At 35.6% G+C, this 24,806-nt stretch overlaps 2 protein-coding genes across 2 annotated transcripts; both read right to left on the bottom strand.

The window, feature by feature from the left end:
• Window positions 1-9,230: 9,230 nt before the first annotated feature.
• On the bottom strand, window positions 9,231-13,666 carry LOC106072688 (biogenesis of lysosome-related organelles complex 1 subunit 5-like). The gene is made up of 5 exons (XM_056016334.1): window positions 13,450-13,666; window positions 12,019-12,101; window positions 10,986-11,115; window positions 10,283-10,338; window positions 9,231-9,555 (listed from the first exon to the last, which is right to left on the bottom strand). Exons 1-5 carry the CDS (start codon window positions 13,472-13,474, stop codon window positions 9,376-9,378), a joined length of 474 nt encoding a protein of 157 aa, XP_055872309.1. The 5' UTR covers window positions 13,475-13,666; the 3' UTR covers window positions 9,231-9,375.
• Window positions 13,667-15,640: 1,974 nt separating this feature from the next.
• LOC129923683 (dermatopontin-like) lies at window positions 15,641-23,894 on the bottom strand. The gene is made up of 3 exons (XM_056015911.1): window positions 23,822-23,894; window positions 20,717-20,955; window positions 15,641-15,998 (listed from the first exon to the last, which is right to left on the bottom strand). The coding sequence occupies exons 2-3, from the start codon at window positions 20,922-20,924 to the stop codon at window positions 15,709-15,711; spliced, it is 498 nt and encodes a 165-aa protein (XP_055871886.1). The 5' UTR covers window positions 20,925-20,955; window positions 23,822-23,894; the 3' UTR covers window positions 15,641-15,708.
• Between the last annotated feature and the right edge of the window lie 912 nt (window positions 23,895-24,806).

The raw sequence follows: 24,806 nt of genomic DNA, 5'->3' as shown, positions 1-24,806 counted from the left end.
ATTGTGGCTTTTTATAGCGTTACTTTCATGCTTTTAGCCTGCTCAGAGCGCTATGGTCCAATCTCATTTGTGGACCAGTGGGTGAAGGGGGTATCTGGGAGAAGGTTTTTTTGTGCTGCCTTTAGGCGCTCAGTATACACACCTCTGCTTGAGTCGGGTGTCGAACCTCGAGCTTTTTCAAGCCAAGCCAAGTTCAAGCGTACTTGTCCTCTCGACCACGCTTCCCACCATGCTCTAACGGCCCTATAAAGGGGACTAATTATTTAGCTTATACAATCAGTTCAGTCATGGGCGTAGCCAGGATTTTTTTTCGGGGGGGGGGTTTTGGGGGGGGGTGAATTTTTTTCTCCCCCCCCCGCCCCCCCCCCCCTTCCCCGGCGAAAAAAAAATATCTATTTATGTGTGTGTGTGTGTGTGTGCGTACAAAATCTTTATTACATTCTGACCTTTCATTCTTTCGGAAGACGTTTATTGTGCCCTAGAATAGGTTCTTCCATGAGTTGGTGGAAAAATTGTAGATTCTCCGCCATTACTAGCAAAGGGGTCTGGGGGAGCGCTAGGAGCTCCCCCAGCGCGGGGCGAAGCCCCGCCGCCAAGCACTATTTCTGATATTGAAAACCAACAAAATGCATATTCTGAGGTATCTACAGTGCATTTTCCTGCTATTAAAAAGTTCTATTTCAAAAACCTAATGTGCTATTCTTACTGACTTAGACCCTCCCTCGTCGTTCGGCGCATTTGCCATCAAGCTGTTTTCATAAAATTGTAGACTCCCCGCCATTACTAGCAAGGGGGTCTGGGGGAGCGCTAGGAGCTCCCCATCGCGGGGCGAAGCCCCGCCGCCAAGCACTATTTCTGGTATTGAAATCCAACAAAATGCATATTCTGAGGTATCTACACTGCATTTTCCTGCTATTAAAAAGTTTTATTTCAAAAACCTAATGTGATATTCTTACTGACTTAGACCCTCCTACGCCGTTCGGAGCATTTGACGTCAAGCTGTTTCCATAAAAATCTGTCACTGGTAATGTCTGAAGCCTCTTCCCATCTACTATGAGGACCTCCATGAATGAGTGGCGTCAAGTTGTACTAGGATATCATTGCAACTCTTCTTATGCTTAATTCATTTTGTCGGAGAACATGTCCCGCAAACCTCATGCGTCATTCTCTCACAATCTTACTAAGGGGTCGACTCCCAGTTCGGCATAGGATTTCCTTGATTTAAACCCGATCTCTATAACTGACTCCTAAAATCTGTCTTAGCCATTTTGGTTGAGCTACATTTAGTGTTTTTCGATTTCGGTAGATGACTATTCACTGCAGTTTATTAATGGAGCCCTGCCACTGGTAAAAATGTGTAACCTCTCTTGAATACACTCTTGGAATTAAGTGACTGTAGTTTGCTTTAGATTTTATATCGAAAAGAGAAGTTTTAACGTCAAAATCTTCTGTTGGGGGTTTTCCACCTCAAAATGCTCTGTAGGGGGATCTTAAACTCAAAACCATCTGGAGGGGTTTTAAACTTTTAAAAAAAGCCATCTGTAGAAGAAGGGTTTAAACTCAAAACCCCCGATTGGCTTGGCTACGCTCAAATAATTTTAGTGTGTAATTTGCTTTTTTTTTTTATATTGAAGATATATTTTTAGCACCAAACCCCTCTGAATGGGGGTTTAAACTCAAAACCCCTTTCGGCAACGTTCATAGCATTTTGAGTGCGTAATTTGCTTTTTTTCTTACACTGGAGATGTATTTAAATTTATCCTCAAACCCCACTGGAGGGGAGTTTAAACTCAAAACCCCTTTGACTACACTCATAACATTTTTAGTGTATAATTTTCTTTGTTTTTATTACTAAAGAGATATTTTTTACCTTCAAACCCAGCTGAAGTGGGGTTTAAATTGAAAACTGAGTCAAAACAATTTAGCCACGCTCATAACATTTTGAGTGAGTAATTAGCTGCTTTTTTTTATATTAAAGAGGGGGTTTATCGTAAATTTTAGACGGGGTTTTAAAATCAAAATCTTCCTTAACTGTGCTCTTGGAATTAGGGGATTTTCGTTTGCATTTTTTTTTTGTTTTGTTTTATAGAAGAGGGGGAGTTAACTGCAAAAACCCCAGGTAGGGGGTTTAAAACTCAAAACCCCTGGTAGGGGGTTTTAAACTCAAAACCCCTAGTAGGTTTTTTTTTAACTCGAACCCCTCTGGTAGGGGTTTTAAACTCGAACCCCCCCCCCCAGGTAGGGGTTTTTAAACTCGACCCACCTGGTAGGGGGTTTTAAACTCAAAACCCCCTGGTAGGGGGTTTTAAACTCAAAACCCCTTTGGTTGTACTGGGGCAAGTGATGGTTTAGTATTAAAATCTCACCTAAAATAAACAAAATCAAAGCATATATATATATATATATATACTAGACATATGTTACCCGCGACCCGCGGGTCTTTATTTGCGCATTACTGTCGATATACTCACAATTAAACGAAATAATAATGTAATAAGTAAAGCGAATGTGTCAATGTAAAAATAGTGTGAATGAAGCTATCAAATCAAAATAGCTAATAGGCTTAAACCCATTTTTTTTCAAATTAAAACATTTGCATGTAGGCCTACATATATTTGATTAAAATTTGAGATGAATAGACTAAATTTTGTATGTTCATGTGTAAAAAGTATAAAGTAGATCTTGAGGTAGACATAGATCTAAATCTACACTAATCTAGAGTTAAAAATTGGCTTTTATAGAGTTCATTCTGTGCTGTGCATGCGTGAACTTTTTTCATGAATGAATAAAGGCCTATCTCAACACGGCTACGCAGCTTTAACGAACAGCGAACGAATGTATTAAAAATGCTTTAGAAAAACAAATTTGAATGTCAATTTGATTAAAATATGAAATGAATGGACAATAATTAGTATGTTTATGTGTTAAAGCATAAAACTATCTTTGCGAAAAGAAGTTTTATCATCTTAGAGTTCAATAAGAGTTTTAGACCTAGGCCTAGGAATAGACTCAGTAGAGAGATGTGTTATATTGTAACCATTTGGCAATGTCTAATGAAAGAATGTTCGCCAGGAAATCTGTAGTCACAGATATCAGGAACTAATTTATGTAAAAAATGCTTTTGAATAATCTAGTGGATTGGATTTAGATGTATGTTAAACGTAGCTAATGATCCTTTCACGTTATTTCTCTTTGGCTACGAAAATAAAATTAGTTTTGCGAAAATGGTTTACCCGAAGTCGATACATTCTTATCTATTAAAAACGAAAAGAGCGATAGCTTTGTTAAATGAATGGGATTATAAAGTGAACAATTAAACGAAATAATTTTTAGTACGCGATTCATGAATGAATATAGATCTAGGCCTATCTCACCTCGGCTTCGCAGCTTTCGTAAACGAATGTAGATTTAGAAAACCAAATTTGAATGTTTATTTGATCAAAATATGAAATGAATGGACTTTAATTAATATATTTACGCATCAAAATAGTTGGATTAGAGTTTTAGATCTAGGGATGGTATTATAAAGTGAACAATTAAACGAAATAATTTTTAGTACGCGATTCATGAATGAATATAGATCTAGGCCTATCTCAACTCGGCTTCGCAGCTGTCGTAAATGAATGTAGCTTTAGAAAACCAAATTTGAATGTTTATTTGATCAAAATATGAAATGAATGGACTTTAATTAATATGTTTATGTGTTAAAGTATAAAACTATCTGTGCGAAGAGAAGTTTTATCATCTTAGAGTTGAATTAGAGTTTTAGATCTAGGGATGGGATTATAAAGTAAACAATTAAACGAATTAATATTTAGTACGCGATTCATTACGGTATTGTCTAATGAAAGAATGTTCGTCAGGAAATCTGTAGTCACAGATATAAGGAACTAATTAATGTAAAAAATGCTTTTGAAACACAAAATTGAAGGTTAATTTTATTATATAATGAAATCAATGGACCTTCCTTTGTATTTTTATGTGTCAAAGTAAAAAACTATCTGCGCAAAGTGTATTTCTTAAAATTAGATCTAGGTCTAAATCCTTTCGATCTTTTCTCATGTCAACATTGTAGACATGGCCTAGATCCATAAAATACTATAGCTGTAATAGAGTCGGACAACTTTATTTTTTTTTAGGGTCTTAAGTTTGTTTTAGGGCTACAATACATACACTACGGTCTAAGTTAGTACCCAAGGAACATTCCTGTCTAGTTTTATCAAGATTGGTCAAGCGGTTTTGATGTCTATAAGTAACATACATACATACATACATACATACCCCTCACATTCTACTTTATAATATATACTAGACATATGTTACCCGCGACCCGCGGGTCTTTATTTGCGCATTACTGTTGATATAGTCATTGAGAGTGTTTTGTAAACAATTAAACGAAATAATAATGTAATAAGTAAAGCGAATGTGTCAATGTAAAAATAGTGTGAATGAAGCTATCAAATCAAAATAGCTAATAGGCTTAATTAAATCCATTTTTTTTCAAATTAAAACATTTGCTTGTAGGCCTACATATATTTGATTAAAATTTGAGATGAATAGACTAAATTTTGTATGTTCATGTGTATAAAGTATAAAGTAGATCTTGAGGTAGACGTAGATCTAAATCTACACTAATCTAGAGTTCTGTGCTGCGCATGCGTGACCTTTTTTCATGAATGAATTTATATAGGCCTATCTCAACACGGCTACGCAGCTTTAGCGAACGAATGTATTAAAAATGCTTTAGAAAAACAAATTTGAATGTTAATTTGATTAAAATATGAAATGAATGGACAATAATTAGTATGTTTATGTGTTAAAGCATAAAACTATCTTTGCGAAAAGAAGTTTTATCATCTTAGAGTTCAGTAAGAGTTTTAGACCTAGGCCTAGGAATAGACTCAGACCTCAGAAGAGAGATGTGTTAATGTGTAACCATTTGGTAATGTCTAATGAAAGAATGTTCGCCAGGAAATCTGTAGATATCAGGAACTAATTTATGTAAAAAATGCTTTTGGATAATCTAGTGGATTGGATTTAGATGTATGTTAAACGTAGCTAATGATCCTTTCACGTTATTTCTGTTTCGCTACGAAAATAAAATTAGTTTTGAGAAAATGGGTTTACCCGAAGGAAGTCGATACATTCTTATCTATTAAAAACGAAAAGAGCGATAGCTTTGTTAAATGAATGGGATTATAAAGTGAACAATTAAACGAAATAATGTTTAGTACGCGATTCATGAATGAATATAGATCTAGGCCTATCTCAACTCGGCTTCGCAGCTTTCGCAAATGAATGTAGCTTTAGAAAACCAAATTTGAATGTTTATTTGATCAAAATATGAAATGAATGGACTTTAATTAATATGTTTATGTGTTAAAGTATAAAACTATCCGTGCGAAGAGAAGTTTTATCATCTTAGAGTTGAATTAGAGTTTTAGATCTAGGGATGGGATTATAAAGTAAACAATTAAACGAATTAATATTTAGTACGCGATTCATTACGGAATTGTCTAATGAAAGAATGTTCGTCAGGAAATCTGTAATCACAGATATAAGGAACTAATTAATGTAAAAAATGCTTTTGAAACACAAAATTGAAGGTTAATTTTATTATATAATGAAATCAATGGATCTTCTTTTGTATTTTCATGTGTCAAAGTAAAAAACTATCTGCGCAAAGTGTATTTCTTAAAATTAGATCTAGGTCTAAATCCTTTCTATCTTTTCTCATGTCAACATTGTAGACATGGCCTAGATCCATAAAATACTATAGCTGTAATAGAGTCGGACAACTTTATTTTTTTTGAGGGTCTTACGTTTGTTTTAGGGCTACAATACATTCACTAAGGTCTAAGTTGGTACCCAAGGAACATTCCTGCCTAGTTTTATCAAGATTGGTCAAGCGGTTTTGATGTCTATAAGTAACATACATACATACATACATACATACATACATACCCCTCACATTCTACTTTATAATATATATATATATATATATATATATATATATATATATATATATATGAGAATTTTAAAAAGCAGCATTTCTCAACCTTTGGTGAAAAACAAAACAACTGGGGCAGCGCTATAAGGTTTTCAAGTGGGGTTTGGGGCAAAGCCCCGACGCCAAAAGCGTTTTCTTGCTTTTTTCACTGCAGAAAAGTATTCTCCTGACATCTACAACTCATTATTTATCAATGGAGTTCGGGGCGAAGCCCCGACGCCAAAAGCGTTTTCTTGCCTTTTTTCACTGCAGAAAAGTATTCTCCGGAGATTTACAGCTCATTATTCATCAGTGGAGTTCGGGGCGAAGCCCCGACGCCAAAAGCGTTTTCTTGCTTTTTTCACTGCAGAAAAGTATTCTCCTGACATTTACAACTCATTATTCATCAGTGGAGTTCGGGGCGAAGCCCCGACGCCAAAAGCGTTTTGTTGCATTCTTCATTGCAGTAACGCATTCTCCTGACATCTACAACTCATTATTCATCAATGGAGTTCGGGGCGAAGCCCCGCCGCCAAAAGAGTTTTCTTGCATACTTCACAGAAGAAACGTATTCTCCTGACCTAAAACTCATTATTCATACTATTAAAAAAGGACCTTTTGAATAATGTTGTACTTGAAAAATATTCTAATATGAATTTATAGGCCCTTAATACATTGCAAAAAATCCGATTTGTTCCTTGAAAAGATAAGATACCCCACATATTTAGATTTTGGCTTTGAGGATCTCCACCGAAAAAAAAATTATTCGATAAATAATATTCAATAAAATCAAAGTATAAATTGTGAGCATATAGACTGGCCGATTAAAGAGTTTTATGAAACGAACATTTGTGACTTGCAATTTTGTGTACTTTATTATACAGCATTTATGAGCAGTATAAAAGTTAAGGATTCATATCTATTTCAGTCATAACCTATATAAGTAGTACAATATGTTCACTGGTGTTTTGTTTAATCTCTAAGAATGAAGATCGTGCAATTTTTCATAATTCGGAAATCCGAATACAATAGATATACATGTTTTCAAGCTACATGAAGTTACTTCCTTCGGCCAGTCTATATTTATATATGTCTATGATTGTGAGTTATAGTCCCAAATTTATTTAACTAGAAAAATATCAGATTGAGTAAAGGTTAGAAAAAGGCGACTATGAAAAAATGATTTGGGTTTAGAACTCATCTCAATCGTGACTCTTATACTGAAAAATTTCGTTTGAATTCTAATTTTTTGAATGCAAAGTCTTTCTTAAAATAGTTATGATAAATTCATGTGAAATTACATAATCTCTGTCTGGAAATGGGAGCGGGGGGGGTAGAGTGAAAACGATTAATCCTCGCTCCTTTAATAATTTCTGCTAAAGATTGCATTTGGCATTAAAGAATAGGGGTGTGGCGACTCGATATAAGAATTTATTTATAGTATATATAAATTATATTAGTGACAGATGTTTTTGTTTTGTAATTTTCTAACTGTAATACAAAAAGAAAAAGTATTGGTTTGTCCGATGGGGGAAAGGCGATTGCATGAATCGCCCCTCCCACCTGGTACAACCCTTTTTCATTTAAATTTTACTAATGATAAAATTTGAGATTAGAGTCTGGTACGACATAATATACAATGAGTTCACATATCAATATATAGTTTATATTATATAGATATTCAACTAATTTTGTTCACAAACTATGATTCTCCATAAAAATAGGACCGCCCCCCCCCCCACTCAGAGGGCTAGAGTGGGAAGGGCAGTACATGCAATTTCCCACTCCCCCAACCTCACCGAAACGGCCAAGATACAAGAAGGCGAGCGACATAATACAAATCTATATATTAATTCAACTAATTTTGTTCACAAACTATGATTTATCCATTAAAGTAGGACCGCCCCCCCCCCTCAAAAGGTTTAGGTGGGAAGGGCAGTAGAGATAAATTGGCAAACAGGGAACGACATAATACAAAGATCGGTTAAAATATCAATAACAAGTTTTAATCACATAGATATTTAATTGATTCTGTTAGCAAGCTGTGATTTCTACAAAGAAATTGGACCGCCCCCCCACTCGAAAGTTTACTGAGGGGGGGGGGGGGGGCGGGATTGATACCATCGCCCCCTCCCGACCCCACCAAATCGGCCAACATACTAGAGGGGGGGGGGGGCGAAATAATCTAAAAATAGGTTGAAATATAAATAATTAGTATATATTATTAACATAAGTAATGAATTCGTATACAAATTGTGTGAATTATATACTAAAATTCGTCCAAAGGAACGGCAAGGCTGATACACGTCTGCCAGGTTGTTTAAGGGAGTCAACCCTACACACAAGGCCTACACAAACATACACATGCTTTTCTTTAAAAACAAAACAAATAGCCTTGACATCAATATAGATATACTGTGAATTTTTGTTGAATGCTTTAAAAAATTAGGTTAAAATGTATGGCTTTGACGTCAACCAATCAACAGCTGTGAAGTACTTTCCAAGTCATTGTAGTTCATTTGAAGACAATCTCAGGAGCAAACTTTACAGCTATAACTGTTGCATTTTCTTTATTGATGCATTGAATATAGAGCTAGTTTACAGTAAGATGTGTAAGCAACTTTTTAATGCCATTACTTCAGAATACTTGTAAATGTTCACACTAATCAACTTTTAATGTTTTTAAAGTAGTACACTCAAAGAGATTAAAAGTGAATGTGATCAGCACTACCACCTTTACTTTCCCCAACTAGAGTCAGGTGCCCATTAAAGTTGGGTGGATTCAGGGGCATCCTATAAATCCCTGAGATTTGAAGCCAAGTGCTTTACCAGAACACACACCCCAGAAAGTAAGAGGTATAAGTCAATTAAGCCCACTCCATTTCATCTAAACCAAACCCCTAACACCTGTATGTATTAGGCTACAAATGAAAAGTGTGTTTTTTTTTTAAATACTATTTTACAAATGAAAAAGAAAAATAGCTCTAACAAAGTAATGTTTAGAACCTGAACTCTAAGGATCTAGATATCTTATCTTGTATTGTAAAGAACTTCTTTAAACAAATAAAAGCGAAATGTACAATATTTTAATAATAGCTAATCATTCATCTTAATTAGAGATACAAAATTTGTCCAATGATGAGTGTTTTAAAGCTAAATTTGATTCTTAAAGGCATTTTTAAAAAAGAGTTATTTTATCTTTATAAATTCATATAAAGTAGACAAAAATGCAGACAAAAAATTATTAAAAAAAAATATTTTAATGTACTTTCACTTTATAGAAACATACCATCATATAATTATCATCTTGTAACACAGACTGAGCACAAAGAATCATATATGTACATATTGCCAAACTGAATGCAGAGAATAAAAGAGCAAACAAATTAAAGAACTTTACTGGTACTCTCTTTCAGTTTCTCTTCCAGATCAGCATAGTGATTGGCTAAGGCATCTACTTTATTTTTAAAATCTGAATCAACTCGTGCACTTCTGGTGACCTGCGCAGCCATGAACTCATTCCATTGTTGCTCTCTGCTACGCCTCTGTGATTCCAACCATTCGGACTGAAAATAAAAAGTTAATAAAACTAGCTAGACAATAACATCATTTTGGTGCATCAGAAAGGAGAACAGTTGAAGTGTCTTCTCTTTGCATTAAAAATACTTTTGCAGACCTAATAAGCCAATGCTAGTCAAGACATTGTAATGTACCGTAGTGGGAAGCCAATGAGGAAGACAAAGCTATTAGGCTGTGCCATAAAATGTATTGTAGAAATTCAGTTGAAGAGAAGGATATATGATTTGTATATCTTGTTTATTGATGTAAAAAGAGTTAATATATAAGTTTGTATTGGTTATAAATGTTGTCATACCATGGTTTTCAACTAGATCTACAATCTAAAGTTTTTTATAAGCATCACTTAAATTTTTCATTTGTGCGATAATGCACAATTTATTATTAATTTAGGTCTAATAATTGTTGGACCTTACAAAATAAAAGTAAAGAATCATTATAAACCATAAAAATGTAATTATCTTCTCTTTTGAAAAACATCTGTTATAATATACGTAAAATTTTATTAACCTTACTATTGGCTAAGTAAGACAGCTGTTTCTGATATTAAAATTTTTCTTCTTTTTATTATATTTTCCTTTGAATATATGAACATTTAGTCATGTGCGACAAAAAAAAAGACATTTATTAAATCAGATAGATAAGATGTTTTAAAGATTCTAAAGCTTTTAATATTAAAAAATACAGGAAATTTATGTATATTCATTTTACAAATACCTTTTTATCTTCTGAGTCTTTTATTATCTCCTGACAAAGTTTCAAAGTTTTGTTCACTAAAAAAAAAACAACAATTTTTTTAATATTAGTAAAGTATGGAAATTTAAAAATGAATATATGGAATGTGGACCTATATAAGTATTTTTACAAACCAATGAATAAATAATTAAGTAAAGAAATGTAATATTCTTATGGTGTGAAAGGTAGGGTGTTCAATTTATAATTTCCTATTTGTCAATCTCTTCATTATCTGAATAGAATTCATTTAACTCCTTAGCATTCTTGTAAATGTTAAATAAACAAATTTCTTTTCAAAGAAAGAATTCTGTATAATATAAACATTGAAACACATACTGAATATTAAATATATATAAAAAAAAAAGAATTGTGTTAGCTATATTTCTTTTTTTATTTGAGCCCAATTTGAAAGTAGCTTCCTAGTAAACAATACAAATTGTTGTTGTACAGGTGAAGTGAGAGAATGAGGCCTCCATCTCATTGTTTCAGTATTATAAACTTTTTTAGCTTGGCATAATTAATGCTCACTAAAGTTCCATGCAATGTATGGACATTTAAGTCTAATAATAAAAGGAATCTCTAAAATATAATTAAATTAAAAATTATAAAAATATTTAAACAAAAATTGACTTCAATGTGTGTGTCTGGGTGTGCTATTCCCTAATTAAAAACAGGACAATCATACCTGAATCCTTAAAATTATCAACGTTGCACTCAAGGCTGTCAATTGTGGTTGGCAGAGCTCGATCTCTACTGTCTGTGACTAACTCTAAGACTCTTGACAATGATATTATCTCCCGATCACCTCTTTTTTCCTGAGAAAATATTCAAAGCCTTTGCCAAACAAATTTCTTTTTATTTAAATGGTAGCACCATTTTTATGTCTCATTGAAAAGTTTGCAGACAATGTTTAAAAGGATGTTTGACATATCCTAAGCATGTATTATGATCCAGTCATTGATGAATAGATTTTTATTTTAATACATTTTTAGAATTACTTTTTTTAGTTTAGGCAACTTATTGTGTAAAAGCATTTTGGGTAGGAGTTAGTTTGGTTAAAGACATAATGTACAGTGTGAATGTATTTAGATGGAAGTTTGTTTGGTTAAAGACATAATGTACAGTGTGAATGTATTTAGATTGAGTTAGTTTGGTTAAAGACATAATGCATGAGTTTCATCTATGAGTTTCTTTACAAAGATTTCTTGACAAGTTAAAGGTACAAAATGGTGAGAATGCCCTTAATAAATGTGATGACTTAAACAGAGACAGATAGCAGGCAGCATGGATGCTGGCACCATTGTTATTGATGTGGATTTTCATTGTATAAAGTACTTACAGTTCTAATATTTAAGTACATTTATTTCTCTAAATTTTATATTTTATCTTATAATAATCACAATTATAACATCACCCTTATGACAATGTTTGCATTCATCATAATATTTTAATTCCACCTTCTAGTCTAGGTCCTAATTTTAAGTCCCATAACAAAATTGTTACTATAGACACTAAAGGTGAAGGCCATTTAATAGTCAGACACTACACTTGTCACCAGTATCCTAATAACCTGGTTGCTCTTGTTCACCATCTCAAAACATAACAAGATATATAAAGGGTTCTTCAATAGATCTCAGAGACTTGGAAGTGTTGTCAAATTAAAGTTTCCACAAAAATACAATCTTGATTTCTTTTAGATCATGATTCAGTTTAGTTACCTCAAACTCTTTCACAAAGCTGTTGGTAAGTCCCTGAAGTGCAGCACGATGATTAAAAAGTCTTGAGTATATCTCAGTTACATCTATAACAAAAAATATCTTCATTATAGATCTATAAAAAATGTACCAATCTATGCTCAAATGATAAATTAAAAAAGAAATTCTAAAACCTACTGACACAAATGAATTGGAAAAACAAACAATAAAAGCAAAGCAAACTTACAGAAGAACTAGCCCTAAAACATCATCTACCCAACAACAGAGAAAAATAACCAGATTTTTGTACATAACTCCTGGACTTAACTACAAACAACTAACCATAAAAACACATTTATTAAATAATAACCTAACAAAAGAATCAAATCCACTGGAGCTCAAAGTAGGCATGCTTCAAATAATTGAAAGCTATCCAGAAAGCACTATCCATGTATATACTGATGGATCAACCTTCAAAGCCACCATCAATACTGGTCTTTCCCACACACACACAAAAAATACTTTGAAATAAGTCCACCTTGTGGTGACTACTGCTCAAACTTCCAAGCCAATATTGAGGCAATTGCCATAGCATTGCAGACAGTCAAAAACAAATTATATGAAGGAGTACAAGCAGCACCTCAACCAGCTCAAGAGAGTATTAATTTCCTCCTCCGCAAAGAGCAACCTACAATCTTTCAACTAAAAACATGACACACACCGCTGTTACATTTACCATCTTAACAAAATAAATCCCACACACCTGCCCCTTTGTAGATACTGAACCCAACCTTATGAAACCATAAACCATATATCCTCTTTGAATGCCTCTTCCTAATCCACCTTAGGCAGACCCTACTACCACATGATATATATATTATATATATATATATATATATATATATATATATATTTATATTTATATATATATATATATATAGTGCTTTTTTTTTGTGACGGTACGCACTGATACAGCGTACTGCACCTTTTTGAATGTGAGGAAAAAATTATTACTTTTCTTGTATTTTAACGTTTATTATTAATTTATAAATTAGTAGTTAAAAGATTTAATAGTCTAGGCACTCTAGAAATCTAGGTCTAGATGATACTAGAGCTAGATTTAGTACATTATACTAGATATCTAGATTAACTAGATACTAAGACAGATCTTCTAATCTAGGTCTAGATTCTAGATCTAGAGCATGATTGATAAGTCATAAGTAAATTAAGTTAAAGTTAACTTAAAGATCTAGTCAATCTAGATAATACTATTATTAATAATAGTTAATAGTAGTTTGACTAGATCTAGAATCTATATATCTACATATAGATTCTAATAATAATAATGATTTTTCCGTCTTTTTGATTTTGTCACTTTCTAATAATAATAATATTATTATTATATTCTAATTCTAATATAAAGAGAAGACAAAGATTTAAAATTATAATTCTAACCTCTAAAAACAATTTCACAAGTCATGTTAAAGTAGTCTTCTTTTGTTACTATCTTCGATTGTCTATGAGGCTTTTAGACTATCGATCCCATTTGATCTAGATCATATAGATTCTTGTTTTATACTTTTAAAAAAACAACAACACTTGAGCAAGATCAACATCAAATGATCAAGATGGGTGTTGACTGAAAAAATAAAAGATTGTTTACACTGTATTTTTCTCAACTTTTAAACTGCTGAGAACTACATCTATATTTGATAATGCACTTGACTGTATAAAATATTATTTTTGTGCAGGCTTTCAACTATGGAGTGCTATTTCTTATGAGACTTGTGTAGGGGGAACAATAAATATATTATAACATTTTTAACTCCCATTTTTCGTTTCATACATTTAAAAAAATATTTTTGCTAAAAATTAATGATAATATAAAAATATAATAGCTTGGATGGCTGCCTGGTCGTGCGGTTTGCGCGCTGGACTGTCGTTCAGATTTATCGATGGTCCAGGGTTCAAACCCTGCCCGCTCCCATCCCCCGTCGTCCTGCGGCAGGTTTGGACTAGGAAGTAATTATCTTCAACTCTGAAGGACCATCCGAAACATGTAAAACATTTTACAAACAATAATAATAATACGCCTAATCATTAGGATTAATTAAGCTACCCTCAGACTTAGTTCACGTCTTGAGTTGACAGCCTGTAGTATGATAGATCTATGTTCTTGTGTAATCGGATTCGAACTCTACAAGCGGCAAACCATGATGGGAGAAGTGTACACTGATAATGAATGACTACAAATCAACACCAATAATAGTAAACTCAGCCAAGGAACGGTCTTTCTAATTTACATAAATGGCTAAAGATTATTTGCATATGATTGCATAATATATAGTAGGACTATAAAAACGACACAAGATACTAACACTTTGCAAAAAGAATTATAAGAATTACATGACAAAAATGGGAATCAAATTGGAGTATGCTTTTTCAACCAGAAAAGAAAATTAAGCCAGTTACTAAGAGTAAAAAACAACAAAAAACAAACAACTTTAAGCCTATATTTAATTCATGGTAAACCTGTAACACAGACTAAAACTCAAAATATCTAGGTGTAATAATTAATCAAAAGTCAATATCATATGGCCCCATCTGTCCATTGACTTTCGTCAAGAGTGCCGTGACAGCATAACCAAATGCCCCATTATCCCCGGTCAGCGGCTGTTCTTAGTAGGATATTAAGATAGATGCCGTACCGGTCCATTCTTTTACATTGTCCAGCCAGTTTTTCTTTGAACAACTCCTTCTTCGTACAGACCTGTGACGTGTCAACGAATATTGGTCTCCACTGCCCGAAGGTTGAGACGTTAAAGGTCAGTGTTCAGGCCTTCTGTGTCTTAGTCCAGGATGATGATTCCTTTTGTGTTACTGCAGGCAAAGCGAACCAAGCTTACTATTACTTGGACTGAAGGAAACTCTCTCTCTCTAAACTGTGCGTTAGTGTCCAGTTCTAAATGGTACGCTATATTTTGTTCAGGTTGCCAGTGCGCAGGACATAGTTACAATAATACGAACAGGGCCGGATTTGAAGCATGCTTGGAATAAGTAAATAAAGCTCTGGATTTACGACAGTGCGTCTACCAAGGGACTTACACTTTTTAAACTAAAATATGCATATTAAATATTTTTTTTGCAAAAGGAAAGTGAGATTAAATTTACAAGTAGGCCCTACTGTATTTCTTTCTTTCTTAATATGCTTTTAGAGATAATCATTCATAAGTGGAACTTTATTAAAGCTTTTGAAAAATTGTATGGGCCTCCATACCAATTCTTCTTCGGGGCCTTCACATACCTAAATCCGGGCCTGAATACGACACGGTTTCATGACAGACTTTTTAATTAACAAATATTTCTTATGTTAAATGTAGGATTGATTTCAATTGGTAGATAATATGCAATGACAATAAATAACGGACTGAAAGTTGGACATTTTCACATTTTAGATCTTTGTGGAGCGAGATTATTGCTCTATGCGCCGAACAGTTTGGTCAAGTGTGATATATAGTAGTGCGCAAACTCAACCCTTAACTGACACTCACTCTATGCACCGTTAAGAGTGGGCCTACAATATTTTTACTTTTTTTTTAGTCAACAACAAAATCTGTTTTAATTTGTTTTTAACACAGGAACAACATTTTACAATTCAAGAGAGAAATTTATTTTGGCAAAGAATTTTCTACGAGTGCCATTTTCATTACAGCATTACAGTTTGCATAGAGTTAATCTCCAGCGTCTGTCGTGGTAGTAACGATTAAATGAGCTCCGCAAACCCCTGATGCCTTGACCCTGCGGTAAACTGAACGTCATCTCACTGTCATACTCGTTGAGGTAGCTGGTGGTGTTGCAGCCACCAGGACTCTCGCTTGCAGTGCAGCAGGTGAACCTGAACCTTCGATCTTCAAACTCGTTCTTGTGGTAGCTCTCTATGCCCGTTAGGAATTTTTTTGAAGGACACACAAAGTTGATGGGCTTCCTAAAGTCGTTGACGTAATCTGCAAGTAGCAAACGATATAGATCTATATAAATAAAAAAATCTAAATTATTATAATAAAAATGGCAATCTCTACGCTTCAGAAGATTACGGACGAGGGCAGTATTTCATAAGGAGGCGAGGTGGCTGAGTGGTAAAGCGCTTGGCTTCCGTACCGAGTCCCGGGTTCGAATCCTGGTGAAGACTGGGATTTTTAAGTTCCGGATCTTCAGGCGCCTCTGAGTCCACCCAGCTCTAATGGGTACCTGACATTAGTTAGGGAAACGTAAAGGCGGTTGACCGTTGTGCTGGCCACATGACACCCTCGTTAACCGTAGGCCACAGAAACAAGATGCTCTTTACAGCATCTGCCCAATAGACTACAAAGCAAAGTCTGAATGGGTAACTTTACTTTACAGTATTTCGAAAGATATGCAAACCCAGTTGTGACCTGCATATTTTCCCACATTGGATTCAGACAAAGCCGTTGTCAGACGGCGATCTATTTAAGTTTATTGTCGTCTTCTGTGCCTGTCGTCAACAAGGGTTTTTCTTTGGGTCTCAAATGTGTGTCCCGCGACTTTTATGAGAGCTCTCCAACTGTCTCTTTCAGAGTTCATCTTCAGATGATCATCTGCCAGTTACTTTTTCTCTATGACAGTGAGCGCCTGTGTTGATCTTTATAGTGCTTACGGGAATTGGGCAGTGGCGTAGCAAGGTACCCTTGGGCCCGGGTTCAAGAACATATTGGCAGGCCCCCTCCAGCCAATAAGACAAATTTAGTGTGTGACAAAAAATGAGTAATCTAAATGTAAAGGCATTCCAATGAAAAGATAGTACCTTTTAAAAAAAAATAAGTAATTTGAATGGATGGTTTTAAGGTCATACGATGTGAATGTGTGGGCATTGCACCGTATTGGTTTCAAAATCAACCACCGCTTGAATCCGCTGTCAGAATAATTTAAATCGGCACTCGCTGAACCTCCAAGAAAACATTTAACATTTATATTTCATTTGTCATTGACAAAAATTGTTTAGTATGGGGATCGAACCCAGGACTTGCGTGTCAACAACCAGTCATTCTAACGTATGCAGCACAGAATTTTATTTTTGAAATAAATGATTCAGTCTTTTACAATACCTAGATCTGTATGTGTCTAACATGTTGGTTCTAGAATCTATTTTATTTCTTTCTGTTCTGAAACAGATATTGAAAATATTGTTAAATATGAGTTAGTGCTTTTGGAGAGTATGGCCTCATGACCAATCTACCCGCTGTCTCGCGCCCCCAGCCCTCTCCCCACCCCCGAGGTGCTGTCGGAGATAACGTTTAGAAGCTTAACGTGTAGGACAAAAGGTTGGTTGCCACCTAAAGCTAACGAGTTCCTCCTGCCCGAGGGAGAAGGACAACTCAGAATTCAAACCTCTGCTGCCTCCAGATAAATATGATTTTTAGATCAAGGCATATTTGATATGAGATACAGTCCGCGCTTTTTTTTTCTTCCTCGGCGCTATTTTAAAGACATCATTTTGTCAGCGCTACTTTGTTGTACGAAATTTTGGCATGTAACCTTATTTCAGTTATGTGTGTTTCTTAAAACAAGATTAATTCTAGGCAGTTCTATTTATTATTCAAGTCTATCTTTGTTCGTCCATCCTCGGTATGAGCGTGAAAATAAACACATAATGTTGCTGTCTCCTTGTTTAAAGTCTAAAACTATAAAATCATATAGGTAATGTTCACGTCGGATCTATTCAGACAAAGGTTAGCAGAGGACCTTTTGCTTTGATTGTAAGCTATCGCAGCAGTGCCGGATTTAAGAGTGGGCAGAATAGAGACGCTTTGAGTAGAAGACTCGACGACCATTTTCCCTGTGAATAAACGTTTTAACAATTTACTAAAGCGATATCCAAAGCTACACAAGTAAATAATACACCAGTACTGCGAGGACTATAGGACGTAACCACTGCCTGCTGCACTAGTAAATATCACACCAGTACTGCGAGGACTATAGGACGTAACCACTGCCTGCTACACAAGTAAATATCACACTAGTACTGCGAGGACTATAGGACGTAACCACTGCCTGCTACACAAGTAAATATCACACTAGTACTCCGGGTTTAAGAACATCTTGATGGGCTCATCTCCAGCCAATAAGACAAATTTAGTGTGTGACAAAAAAATGAGTAATCTAAATGTAAAGACATTCCAATGTAAAGATCGTACCTTTTTCTTAAAAAAGTAATTATGTCATAACGTCTGATTCAGTTAGGACTGGATATAAGTAGTAGTTGAGTAGTTGAGGGTTGAGTTTGCGCACTACTATATATGACACTGCCTGCTACACAAGTTAATATCACACCAGTACTGCGAGGACTATAGGACGTAACCACTGCCTGCTACACAAGTAGATATCACACCAGTACTGCGAGGACTATAGGACGTAACCACTGCCTGTTACACAAGTAAATATCACACTAGTACTGCGAGGACTATAGGACGTAACCACTGCCTGCTACACAAGTAAATATCACACTAGTACTCCGGGTTCAAGAACATCTTGATGGGCTCATCTCCAGCCAATAAGACAAATTTAGTGTGTGACAAAAAAATGAGTAATCTAAATGTAAAGACATTCCAATGTAAAGATCGTACCTTTTTCTTAAAAAAGTAATTTTGTCATAACGTCTGATTCAGTTAGGACTCATATAAGTAGTAGTGTCTTAAAAGTCAATGTTTTTACAACTTCTTAACAGAGTTAAAAGTGTTTCAAATGAACAAACAAATGTTCTTCCTAAGTTCTAATGTGGGCCCCAACTGGCCGCGAGCCATGAGCCCAAGCGTAACGAGCTCCTTCGCGCCATGGTTGCTACGCCACAGCTGTGGGCCCCTACTGCTTGTAGGCCCGGGTTCATTGAATCCCTTCGCGCCATGGATGCTACGCCACTGGGATTGGGGGGGGGGGGACACCTTTGTTACACAGTTATCTTTTAAGCTCGCCAAAGAAGACAGCCTTTAGAGTGCTTTTAGAATGCGGTCGTCCCCCATGAGGGATAAGTGTCCGACCCATTTTGTAAATGTTACGTTAACCAGTACGATATTTAGTGTCGGTGTTCCTAGGTAGGCCACTTACAATGTGTTACCTTCACGGTAACCAATAGAAATACACACGAGACACTTTTGGTGAAAAAAATGGAACTCTCAAAAAAAAAAGATAAATTAGGGCATTTCAGTGGCCGCCAGTGTTTCACTTGTTTCCGAGCTATATTAATGTGTGGGTTGAATAAAAATATAAAGTAGCCAAAAACTATAAAAGTTGAAGACTAATGCATAATTAATTTTGTTAAAGAAAAGTTAAGCGGCAGTAAAGTAAGAATTATAGATGTCAGGGACACTTCTTATTCCATAAGCTAGGACGAATTTATTCTTATTAGTGCTCTTTCTTCCCTAGTAGGCCTACCATTTCTTCCCTAGTACCATTGCTCCCTAGTGACTTTTCTCCCTAGTACCATTTCTTTCCTAATACCATTTCTTCACTAGTACCATTTCTCCCTAGTACCATTTCTTCACTAGTACCATTTCTCCCTAGTACCATTTCTCCCTAGCACCATTTCTTTCCTAATACCATTTCTTCACTAGTACCATTTCTCCCTAGTACCATTTCTTCACTAGTACCATTTCTCCCTAGTACCATTTCTCCCTAGCACCATTTCTTCCTAGTGCCATTTCTTCCCTAGTACCATTTCTCCCTAGTACCATTTCTTCCCTAGTACCATTTCTTTCCTAGTACCATTTCTTCACTAGTACCATTTCTCCCTAGTACCATTTCTTCACTAGTACCATTTCTCCCTAGTACCATTTCTCCCTAGCACCATTTCTTCCTAGTGCCATTTCTTCCCTAGTACCATTTCTCCCTAGTACCATTTCTTCCCTAGTACCATTTCTGCCAAGTACCATTTCTTCCTAGTACCATTTCTTCCCTAGTACCATTTCTCCCTAGTACCATTTCTTTCCTATTACCATTTCTTCACTAGTACCATTTCTCCCTAGTACCATTTCTTCACTAGTACCATTTCTCTCTAGTACCATTTCTCCCTAGTACCATTTCTTTACTAGTACCATTTCTTCACTAGTACCATTTCTCCCTAGTACCATTTCTTCCCTAGTACCATTTCTTCCATTGTACCATTTCTCCCTAGTACCATTTCTCCCTAGTACCATTTCTTCCCTAGTACCATTTCTTCCATTGTACCATTTCTTCCATTGTACCATTTCTTCCATTGTACCATTTCTTCCATTGTACCATTTCTTCCATTGTACCATTTCTCCCTAGTACCATTTCTTCCCTAGTATCATTTCTTCCATTGTACCATTTCTCCCTAGTACCATTTCTTCCCTAGTACCATTTCTTCCATTGTACCATTTCTTCCATTGTACCATTTCTTCCATTGTACCATTTCTCCCTAGTACCATTTCTTCCCTAGTACCATTTTTTCCATTGTACCATTTCTTCCATTGTACCATTTCTTCTCTAGTACCATTTGACCCTAGTACCATTTCTTCCCTAGTACCATTTCTTCCCTAGTACCATTAGAGCATGAAACGATTTGCCTGAATCAGCCTGGAAACAAAAATGACTGACTAGAGTTTAAGTAAGTCTCTTATTGACATGCACGACTAGATTGACACATAGATGCGCTAAGAACGTCTGTAATTTATAAGATAAATAAGATTACCTGATTGTGCACAATTTCTAGTGAAAGATACGCTTCGGCAAAAAATGTCAAACACCCTGTCCTCGAAGCGGTTGTCATGGACGCTAGAAAGATGACTGATGATCTTGTTCTCACCACACTTGAAAGAAAATGGTCTGTCAAATTCGTTGACGTAGCCGTGGACCAGGGCAAGTCCCAGTAAGAAGATGTTTACGTGGGCAGTGGGCATTATGAGCTTTGTGAAGATCCAACGTTACAATCTGGAAGGGAAAAGTGCAGACTTTAAAAGTAGTACCCGTCATTTAAAAAAATATAATTAAACCATCTGTTTCTTTGTTAAAGGGTTAACGAGCAGGGTGCCATTTGGCCAGCACAACAACCAACTGCTTTTACTTTTCCCAACTAAAGTCAGGTAACCATTAGAGTTGGGTGGACTCAGGGGCGCCCTAAAAATCCTGAAATTCAAAATCCCAGTCTTCACCTAGATTTGAACCCAGGACCCCCACGTTCCGAAGTCAATCCATTAACTACCCAGCCACCGCGCACCCTTATTACTCGTCATTGCAAGCCTAAAATGACTTTAATTCACCACGGATAAAGTAACACTGACGGACCAGGTTGGAGAAGAGAGGTGTTAGAATGAAATGTAGATATTGGATGGTAACGCATTCTAAGAAGACTTTTTAAAAGTTTTGTTAGCGTATATTGCTGTGAGAGAGAGATGGACAGACAGATAGACAGATTGATAGATAGATAGTTCCTTGGGATTCATCAGCTGCCTGGAGAGGGGGGAACTGATGTGTGGGCGACATCGTTCCGACAACAGCTAAAACCCAGGCATTTATCTCACCGAGATGATTCATAGTCGCTTCGCGACTGAAGGAGGCCATAGAGAGAGATACATAGATACATAGATACACAAATACATAGATACACAGATACATAGATACACAGATACATAGATACATAGATACACAGATACATAGATACACAGATACACAGATACATAGATACACAGATACATAGATACATAGATAATAGATACACAGATACATAGATACATAGATAATAGATACACAGATACATAGATACACAGATACATAGATACACAGATACACAGATAAGGTAGGTAATAAAGGAGTTACGACAAGACATTTTATTTTCAAAACCTTATGCTGGTTAAATAATTGGAGACCGGTCACTTCATCCCTGGTTATTTCATCTTTGGTCCCTTCATCCCTGGTAATTTCATCTTTGGTCCCTTCATCCCTGGTCATTTCATCTTTGGTCCCTTCATCCCTGGTCATTTCATCTTTGGTCCCTTCATCCCTGGTCATTTCATCTTTGGTCCCTTCATCCCCGGTCACTTCATCCTTGATCATTTCATCCCCAGCTAAATATTTTTTCTTAGTCACTGTGTAATTGTACTAATAGGGCGTTTACTTCAAGGACTCATTTCATCTTATAAATAAATATTTTTTATTTACAATTTTTGATGCTATTTTTGACATCTATTATAGTGTTTATGGTGTTCCCTTCATACTTGTTGAGAAATGTAATGATATATATAAATAAGTAAATATATTGTATAGCGAGGTTTGTATTTATTTAATGTAATGGATGTCCATATTATCCTGCGCATATTGCATTCTTCTTCTTCTTAAACTGTCAGGTAGAGTTGAGCCTTCGGCTCTTGGAACTCTAGGCCAGCAAAAGTGAACAAGAGCTCCCTCTAACCGGCCTGTATGAAAACAGTGTACACTGTTTTGTCGGGTGGGTCAGACTCGCGGCAAGAGGCTGCGTATAGATCTACTAAGACCTCCGCCATTTTTCTTTTCTATACCAGGCTAACCGTGCAGGACACGCCATTTATTATGTAACGGCCCCTTGAGGAACAGCGCCTGATATGTGCATAAGTAATGATCAAAGGCCAATGTGTGGTGGAAGTAGTGGAAATCTTTTGAGAAATGTGAATACTTAATGACTTATGATCATGCCGCTGATAACTTATCTCATGACGGCCATCTTTCACTTTATCTTCATTTGTCAAATGTTATTTCACGAATATGGGCGCATAATTTTTTACCTTGATAAACAGTTTTATTTATTCGATTTAAACGTTGCCTTCAACCCTCCTCTGGAGCCGATTCATTTCATCGATTCATATCGCCTATAGGCCTATGGGCTACGCTTTGTGTCAATCCCCGTTATAACATTAAAGTTATAAATTGCGGCACTGAAGAATGCCCAAGGAAGAAATATGGCAAGAAATTACATCACATGTAGGCCCTACAGCAATACGACTCAATGGATCATCGTCTGTACCCTACTTACTATTAATAGCCAATCTATCTTACTTTGATTAATATGACTAACATTTTTTTTTTCATTCTCTCTCTCTATAGGCCTATATAGACGATAAATTTATATATTTTTTAACGACATCAAATTGAATTTTTATTTAATGGGTCACACTTTTTGTCATGAAAATAAAAATAAATTTATGAGATATTGTTAATTTCAAACTTTATACAATTATTATTTGATGGATTAGGGGACGAAATGACCAGGAGATGAAATGACCGGGGATGAAGTGACAGGGGATGAGCCAAATAATTACTTCCCCCGTCTCTATCTGTGTCTTAAAATACAGACTACATATAATAATAATATCTGAAGTGGTCTGAACTGAATATCTGCGTTTATAACTTGGAAATAAAAAGAATTTACTCTTTTTGAATTGTCAACGGGATTTTTGCACATGAATGTTACTTTTTGTTCCGTTTCTGTTACTTTTAGTTCTGTTTCTGTTACTTTTTGTTGTTTCTGTTACTTTTTGTTCTGTTTCTGTTACTTTTTGTTCTGTTTCTATGATACTGTATTTTATTGCTTTAAAGAATGTAAACCGAATCTTAAAAAATCAAAAACAAACAAACTCATCTTAAAAAAATCAAAAACAAACTGTCTTTCAGAGTTATCGTGAAAATCTCAAATACTCAATAGTTGTGGATATATTTCCTGTAACGGTAGCAGATTTGGGAGACAAAAATGACTTTTGGTAACTATTTTACACTATAAAACTACTTGGCTAACATTTAGTGCAAGATCAATGTAGGTGACACTTACCAGCTGCAACTTGTTCTGGTGGAAGTTTTGCTTGGAGATGTAACCACATTCATGTGTGTGTGTGTGAGTATTACTAAAACAAAGAAGGTGAGTGAGTAAAATCAATTAAAAATAAATAGTTAATTACAGGGTCTCTTTTTGGGTAAAAAAAAATAGTGAGGGGTTATAGCATGAGCATAGCCGAGATTACACAAACGTTAAATAGAGACAAAACTCCATAATTTGAAAAGCTCTCCTAATAAGGTAATTTATATTTATTTAAAGCATTCTGCATTTATAAACAAAATACTAGAAGCACATTGTGTCCCCTGGATGACGTAACCATTTGACTGCTTACCTTGCTCAAGTTATCCAAGTCAACAAAAAAAATAGAACATTTATTGATGAAACCTAGAAAAAAGACTAATTGGATGTCAAAAGAGCTGAGCCGAAGGCCGCTCGAGCTCTAGGCGTGTAAGCCTGCCTGAACAACCGTTCTGTCTGGAAGAGATCCAAGTCAATGCCTATGTAAAGCATTGCTATTTCCGATATATCTGGCACTCTGGGCGCATGGACTAGAATGCATGCTCCGCCATGTTCCTATGTTGTACCAAGCTAACCATTCAGGACTCGCCATTGGTGTAACGGTCCCTTGAGGAGCGGCGCATGGATTGTCGACAGGGACGTGGAAGCTCTTTCAACTCTGCACCATGCAATGGGAAAGCTCTCGCATTCCCTTGGACACTCCCACAAGGAGTTTTGTTTTGCTATTCATTTAGCCCAACCACTTCCTCTAGCGATCGTTTCCACCCGAGTGCCACGTTGAGGCAGAATAGCGTACTCGGGGGATACACACACACCTAAGTAGTTTGAAGTACAATTTAGTTGGATGTAGTTTTTTTTTTCTTTTGGCCTCTTTCTATGTAGACTATTTAATATTCTTTTTTTACAAAGCTTATATCTGTCTGGTCAAAAGTGTGAACACATTAGTTCTTCCACACCCATT

This window comes from Biomphalaria glabrata, chromosome 17 (assembly GCF_947242115.1).
Source record: "Biomphalaria glabrata chromosome 17, xgBioGlab47.1, whole genome shotgun sequence".
NCBI classification, from domain to species: domain Eukaryota; kingdom Metazoa; phylum Mollusca; class Gastropoda; family Planorbidae; genus Biomphalaria; species Biomphalaria glabrata.
This window is presented reverse-complemented; position numbering and strand designations above follow the sequence as displayed.